Genomic DNA, 8,154 nt, shown 5'->3' with positions numbered 1-8,154 from the left:
AGCGCCCAAACCCCCCCCCCCCCCCCCCCAACCCCAGGTTATAAAAAAAACAAGTGGGCTCCCCCAAAGTCCACGGCATAGTTCGAACACTGCTTATGTGTACTAGTAAACACACATTGTAATACACCAACAATTCATTGATAATTGTATTTTTTTTTTTCGAACAGCATCTTGATGAACTTTTTATAGCATCAAGATATTATTATTTCCTGTTTCATTTCAATTTTACATTTTGTTGTGTTTTTTTCTTAGTTTTTATCAATTTTTATTTCAGTTTTAGTATTAGTTATTTTTATAGATCAAGTTAAACTAAACCGAAATGTTCCTTTGGCTACTAGCTGAAATAAAAGTTTTTATGAATTCATTTAAGTTAACTAAAAATATAAAACTGATTTTTTTTTTTTTGCCTAATGGTTCTAGTAAAGACATTTGTTCTTTTCCTCCCTTTTTTCATTTTCTGTTTATCCCCATTTTCTTTTTCAATTTTAATTTTAGTTCAATTTTTAGCAAATTTGTTGTGTGCTTTTGTCATTTTTCTTAGTTATTGTTTTTTTGATGTCTAAATAATTTGTATTACTTTTATTTCAATTTTAGTTTAGTTATTTAGTAATCAAGTTATATTACACAAAAAGTAATGCTGTTTTGGCAACTATCTGAAATAAAATGTTTTACACTTCAGTTAACTAAAAATATAATAATTCTGGCCTAAGGGTTCTATAAACACATATCATATTCTTTGATAAACATATTTATTTGTTGTCTGAACTGCTGAACTGAAATGAAAGGTTACGAGCAGTAACAGATATCTGGTGTTGCCACACTTTCTGTAACTGACTGAACGAACGTATCCTGGCCTGCAGCTAAAACGATAACCAATGTAATTATAGGGAGTATTTATATAAGAGCTGGTTGCTCAGGTGAATCTGAATTAGATCCAGATATTTGAGCTCATTTCTGCTTTGTGGTTTTAATGTGTGCAGGTGCGATTTCAACGACATCGATTCACAATCCCAAACCATGAACGGCACGTCTTGATGCTTCATATTTGAATGTACGTGAATGCAAAAGAGATTTAAGAACTACAGCAAAGGGAAGATTTCAGCACAAATGATTTAAATTGTCTTCAATGGAAAAAAGTAAATTGATCTGGAATGACATCAGAATTAATTAACAAAGGCAGAATTTTTATAAAAATTCAAATTATTTTTTTATTTAATTTTTTTGTTTTATTTAATTTTAAATATTGAATTATTATTATTTTTTTTTCATTTTCTGTTTCCATTTTTTTTAGTTCAGTTTTGAAAACTTTTTTTCTTGGATACATACAAATGGCAAGGAACATTCCATTTTAGAATTTTGCAAACATTTTGGGAATGTTCATTTTGAATGTTCTCTGAACGTTCTGAAACATGTACAGTAGTACCATTTAAAAAATGTTATATGAACATCCAATGAAAACATTTTAGAAATGTCCCATAACATTGTCGTACGAACACTTTGAGAACATTAGTAAACAAAGAGCGCTGAACGAGCATGCTATGAACGTTACTGGAAGAACTTTTGTTCATAATTTTGAGGACCTTTCCTTGTCAGTGTTGTTTTAGCATCATTGAAATATTATTATACTTTCTTTCTTTCTTTCTTTCTTTCTTTTTAATTGAATACATTTTTATTTTTTGCATTGTCCGTTTGCATTTTAATTTAAAAGTTTTAGCAATTTTGTTGTGGTTTTTGTCATTTTTATTAGCTATCAAAAAGTTCTTCTGAATGTTTTCTGAACATTCAAAACATCCAGTTTTTTTTAGAATTGTAAAATATTTTTTTCTTGGATATGTACGAACGTGCCATTTTACAATTTTGCAAACATTAGGCGAAAATTACTTTTGAAAGTTCTCTGAATGTTCTTAAATGCAGTAACACTTACAACACGTCAGATGAACATCCATCTAACATTTTTCAGAAATAAAACGCTCTCTAATACAAACGTATACATAACGTTTTTGTGCAAATGTTTTGAAAACATTAGTAAAGACAGATTGAACAAACGCTCTTTTAATATTAGTGTAAGAACGTTTGTTCATAACTTCGAAAGAACCTTGCCAGAATGTTCCTTGTTACCTGCACAGGTGTTCTCAGGGGTTCTCACTGGTTCAGGTCCTGCACCTTGAACTCTGTGATTTTCTGGTTTAGATATGGCACAGCTCCACTTCCGGTGCATTACATCTGTGAGGTTTTTCCTCCACCAGCAAGACAAAAACCCTAAAACAAATGTACAAATTTTAAACATCATGTGATGCAACGTCTTATTCAAATGTCATTGTGTGTAATCAGAGCTACAGCTCATGTGCTTGTGTGTGGTGACTCTGCTGATGTCAGATGGTCAATATGTTCTCAATCAGGGCCAGCATCTGTTGAGGAGGTTAAAAACCCTCAGATTAAGACGATCTGATTTGGTGAAGGTTACACTGATGGTTCCGATTCTTCCTTCTGTAATCCTCACATCATCAGCTGATCAACTGATGCTCTGGAAAGCAAGAAAAATGATGGAAATGCAACGGTTAACAAATAAACAAGCGTTTGGTAATTGTTCAGCAAGTGTGACCGAGACAAAGAAAGTGAGTCATATTTACTCTCAGCTTTGGTGAGTTTTATGTAAATGGGGAATTAATGTAATCTTAACCGCAGGGCTGCAAATGCATATCTCTTCTGCTTCCCTTCCACCAGGAAATTATTGTTCTGTTACAGCAAGGCTGATCATCTGCACTGTCTAATTACTCATACGCTCTAATGCACACTTGTATCTACACTACAGTACATTTCATGAGGGTCTCTGATTATTTTTTTAATCTCTAAAGAAATGTCTAGACAAAAAAAGTTCTTGATAAGAAGCATATTCTATGCTGAATCCAGATGTTTCTTTCTCTGTGTACATAACCATATACATTAAATGTAATATTTAAAAAAAATAATTACATTAGTTTAATAATTTAGCATCCACTTTTATGCAAAGTGACTTATAATACCACAAGCTTATTATTATTAGCATAGTTGTATTAATTCAGAAACGTAGAGAAAGCGGAATTGATATTATTTGCTTAATTATATGCATTTGGAATTGTTGAGAAAGTAGAACAGCCTACGTATTATCAGCATTATTATTTTTCATGTCATGCTGATTATGTTTTCTTAACCGCAAGAAGAAAAAATCATTCGGTCCAAAACTATTTAAACGTCTAAAAAACATTTAACTTGCAAATGAGTATTTCTAGACACACCTCCTGGCTCTGCGTCAACGCTGGTTGGTCGCGCCGACCCTCATTAACATGCGGTGGGCGTGTCCACAGCCTGTCTGTTCGGATGAATGAGTAGAGCGCTTCAGTCGCGCATCGGGCAGCGAGCGAGAACTCAGCCGCTCTCCGGCGCTCAGAATGCGGCTGCGCCTGTGAACTCATCCCGCTCCCGTTCCCTGTGACGCCAACACTGAACGGGAAACATGCGGAACACTAAAAGAGGAACCTACCTGCACAGCAAAAGAGAGTTATGGGTAAGTTTTTTACACTCATGAAAACGGCATTTATCATGACAACGAATTCTCTTAACAGTAAATAATTGGTAACTCTTTATAATATCTTTAAATTATATAATCTAAAATTATTATATAATCACTTATTAGATAGATGAATCAAAGTCGTATTTGGAAGGATTGTATAATAAATTTGAATCATTGTTTTATGTTAAAAACTAATTATTCAAGGATATTCAATGATTCATAAAGCACGTGTGAGCATATAGTGTTATGATTTCGTTTGCAGGTTCATTGCAGTCCCTTGTGATATCCATATTTTCTGTCAAAATATCTTTGTTATTAGTTAAAATTGTGGTACCACCACTCTCATCCAAATACATGGAGAGAGAGAGGGTGAGAGAGAAACTATATGTTGAAGCTAAGACAGAAATTATAGTTATCATGGTAAATAATTTGGTAAATATTTTATCATATCAGTAAGGGTGGCTTTTAGATTTAGTCCAACCATCTTCTCAGCACACACATACAGTAATGTTAAACCCAACTGCTTTTGATGTGCTTAATGAATCATTTATATGCAAAAGATGTATGCAGTAAATATATATACTTTGCTTTCCTTGACCATTTGATTTGAAAAGTATGATGCTTTTTACTTATACTTCTGTTGCTTAATATAGTTGTTCTGTTATTTAATTCAGGGTTTGTTCATCCTCCTCTTGTACACTAGTCCCCTCTCCTGCTCGTCAAATTTCAGTCACCTCATCTATAAGATAAAAGAAGGATTACCTAAAGGGACACTCATAGGGGCTATCGGTGCAGACTTAAAATTGGATCTTTCTGTCAATCCTCCTCGTTCATTCAATCTGGAGCTAAAGACGGCCAGCCAGCAGTACGTGAATCTGAATAACACGACGGGGGAGCTGTTCACATCTGCCGTGGAGATTGACAGAGAGGCTCTGTGCGCGGAGTCCCACGAGGGCCAGGGCTGCGCTATCTTTCTGGATGTGCTAATCCTTCCTCAACAGTACTTTCAACTGGTTAAGGTTAAAATTCTTATTGAGGATGTGAATGACAACCGCCCGCATTTCCCCGTTGACGAAATCAGGGTGTCTGTGCCGGAGAACGCACCTGTTAATGCAAGGTTTGCAGTGGAGCAATCCGCAGTGGATCCTGACATCGGGATTCATAGTGTTCAAACATACTGGCTTGTTAATGACTATGGAGTTTTCACATTAGACGTAGAGGAGAACGAAGGCGGTGAACTGACGCCCTTTCTCATCATTACCGAGTCTCTTGATAGGGAGACACAAGCTGAGTATGTGACTGACATTATAGCCGAGGACGGAGGCTCTCCGCAGCTTCTAGGCACTGCAACTCTGAGGATTATCATCACGGACGTCAACGACAACTGCCCCAAGTTTGCAGAGTCGCTAGTGAACGTTACTCTTTATGGAAACGCTACTAAGGGCATGCAACTGGCTCATCTACAAGCCTACGATCCAGACGAGGGAGCCAACGCTTTGATCAAGTATGCCTTCAGCGAACGGGTCACCCAGGAAAGCAGAATCCTGTTTCATTTGGATACAAACACTGGAGTTCTTAAACTAGCAGGAAAGATTGACAACAACACCGGAAAACTCTACAAACTAATCGTGCTGGCCAATGGGCCGACTTGTATTCCAGAAGTTGCAACGGTTACCGTTCACGTCATCAAACAGCTCTCCGGGCCTCCGGCGGTTATCCCACGTTACATTGCTTCTGAGAAAGACGGTGTTGTGAGTTTAAGTGAATCAGAACCACCGTTTTCACCCATTGCTTTTTTTACCATCAAAAACACAGAGCCACAACAAAAGATAGAGTGTCTTCTTGAAGGTGCAGGTCCATTTAGGCTTGTACCGTATGAGCAGTTTAAAAACGAGTACCTGCTTGAGACCACCGAGCTATTGGATTATGAGCAGCAACAGGATTATGAAATGGTTGTTGTGGTTCGTAACGCTCATGGATTAGTAGTGAACACCGTAGTGAAAGTCCACGTGTTGGATGTTAACGACAACGCTCCGGTTTTCAAGCAATCTTTCATTGACATCACAGTGGAGGAGAACAACCCACCAAATACGTTCCTCGCTCAGCTTCAGGCCATCGATGCAGACAGTGAATGCAGAGGTGAGGTGTATTACCTACTCGGTGCCGACGCTCCCACCGTTTTTGACTTGGATAGGTCAACCGGGGTACTGACAGTGTCCACTTCTCTTGACCGAGAGGAAAAGGAGACGTATCGTTTCATGGTGCGAGCCGTAGACCGTGGCACGCCGAGAAAGGAGTCAATCGCCACTGTGATTATCACCGTCCAGGATCGGAATGACAACAGTCCAAGGTTCATCAACAAGGACTTCACCTTCTTTGTGCCGGAGAACTTTCCAGGTTTTGGGGAAATTGGCGTTCTTACTGTCACAGATGCGGATGCTGGGGAGAACGGCTGGGTGGCGTTGTCCATCCTTAATGGGAGCGACATCTTCGTAATTGACACCGGACGAGGAGCGTTGCGAGCCAAGACCCCTCTGGACCGGGAGCAACAGGGAACGTATTATGTTTGGATCGAGGCAATTGATGGAGGCGAACCTGCTCTTTCTTGCATCACAATGGTGACTGTTCTTCTCCTGGATGTCAACGATAACCCTCCAACTGTTCTTTTCCCCCAGTCCAACCAGTCGTTCATGTTGGTACTTCCCAACACGCTTCCGGGAACGTCTATAACGGAGGTTTACGCGGTGGACCGGGACACTGGAATGAATGCTGTTATTGCGTACAGCATCATCAAGAGAACGGATGGAGAGCCAGGCTCGTTTGACATCGACCCCTACACGGGAAACATCACCTTGAGGAAAGCCTTGAGCAATCGAGGCCTCTACAGTTTGTGGGTCAAAGTCAGAGACCACGGTCAACCAGAACTCTACTCTACCATACTGGTCAACCTGTTTGTGAATGAAACAGTCAGCAATGAGACCCTCATTCAGAGTTTGTTGCCCAGAAGTGTAGATATTGACCATGGTGAGCTTCCTCCAGATAAGGAAGGGAGGAAGGGAGAACAAGTGCCAAACATGTGTGGCGAGTACCAAGTGTTACTGCTTGCACTGACAGCTACCTGCCTGGGATTGTTTCTGACCGTTGTGTCGTTGGTGACATACATTTGCTGCAAGAAAAGAAAACCGAAAAAGAAGAGGTTAGACATTGAGATTCCTTTAAAACTCAACCATGAAATGGTGGACAAGAACCCAATGGAGATTTCAAACATCTGACACTGCAACTGCTTGTACTGCCCAAATTAATCTGTTTACAGTGTGTTTTGTGCATCTTAATATCTCTTAAGTATATGATTTGAAAATACGATGTATATATTGTGCATACAGTATGTTTTATAACTATGATGAAATATACAAATATATATATATATATATTGACAAGATCGATGTGAAAGATTTTGCTATTTGCATTTGCTGCCCAACATGCTTTTAATGTAATTTATCTTACAATGGTGCCCTCGGCAGTGTGTTGTGTCAAATTGTCAAACCTCTTTTATATGCCTGTCTCTGAAGTCCAATGCACTTCTCAACAGGAACATCGTTCTCCCCATGGCAAGCTGTTCGCTTTCAGATGTAATGCTCCTTATGTTTGTCACCACCCTTCTGAAAATGAAGTCCAAAGGAGATGAGAAATCAATGCCGCATTGATTCCTCAACTGTTTCTCAGTTATTAACAGGTGTTGTTGGACATTTTGTGTTTTCTGTAGGATACTAGGTTGGTGTGCAACGTCCTAATGAGTTTCTTTAACCCTAGAATGGCTTGGTTCCTCCAAATGGTTTGTTCAGATCTGTTTGTGATGGCTTTTGTGCACTCTTTCACAGCTTTCTTCAAAGCAGCTAAGTCTACATTTCTCTGATCTAATTTCTGTGTAAGCAAAGAATTTGTGAACATTAAAGTGCTTTATTTTCTTATTAATAGCTTGGATATGATTTTCTTTCATGAATTATAGACTAAACCAGTATTAGATGTGGACATGACTCAGCAGCTGTGTTGCAGCAGTCGTTGCTCAAAAAGTTAATCTACTAAAGCATTTAGTAGATTAATTTAATCATAAGGAGAATTCAAAAACCATCTCAGTGGTTGATTTGACTGTATCTATATGTCGTTTATACAAGTAAATTGAAGTGCTTTCTTTCTTGGAATGTGTTTGTACACACAGTATTGCCGTTTTCTTTGGAAAAGATATAATGCAAAGGGTTATCAGTCTTATCGGAGACCAAATCACAAAGTTATTTACATTGAAAAATGGCATTCAGTGAATCAAGATGAAGATATAGTAGTGTGCTGCTGGTGCCAAAAACAATGAAAAATATCTTGTGCGATTATATTCTACTACAGAACTTCCATATATTTGCATCAACACATGACAGTTGAAGTCAAACAATGTTAATTTCACCTTAATCATGTTCTTTTCAAGCAGATAGCATTATGCAAAGCATTTTGGATAGCCTTTTGGTTGTGGTGTGGTTGGCATCTCATTCTGCTCTTTCTAATCTACCTCTTTGTGTCGGACCAATAAGATGGCTTCTCCAGAGTCCCGACCCATT

The 8,154-nt window shown here is 38.3% G+C and overlaps 1 protein-coding gene across 1 annotated transcript; it reads left to right on the top strand.

The window, feature by feature from the left end:
- Nucleotides 1–3,392: 3,392 nt before the first annotated feature.
- Nucleotides 3,393–7,488, top strand: LOC107597180 (protocadherin-20-like). The gene is made up of 2 exons (XM_016288135.1): nucleotides 3,393–3,544; nucleotides 4,225–7,488. Exons 1-2 carry the CDS (start codon nucleotides 3,494–3,496, stop codon nucleotides 6,820–6,822), a joined length of 2,649 nt encoding a protein of 882 aa, XP_016143621.1. The 5' UTR covers nucleotides 3,393–3,493; the 3' UTR covers nucleotides 6,823–7,488.
- The last annotated feature ends 666 nt before the right edge of the window (nucleotides 7,489–8,154 follow it).

This window comes from Sinocyclocheilus grahami, unplaced genomic scaffold (genome assembly GCF_001515645.1).
Source record: "Sinocyclocheilus grahami isolate Dianchi unplaced genomic scaffold, SAMN03320097.WGS_v1.1 scaffold229.1, whole genome shotgun sequence".
Lineage (NCBI taxonomy): Eukaryota > Metazoa > Chordata > Actinopteri > Cypriniformes > Cyprinidae > Sinocyclocheilus > Sinocyclocheilus grahami.
The sequence above is the reverse complement of the archived record's forward strand: the minus strand, read 5'-3'. Positions and strand labels throughout refer to the sequence as shown.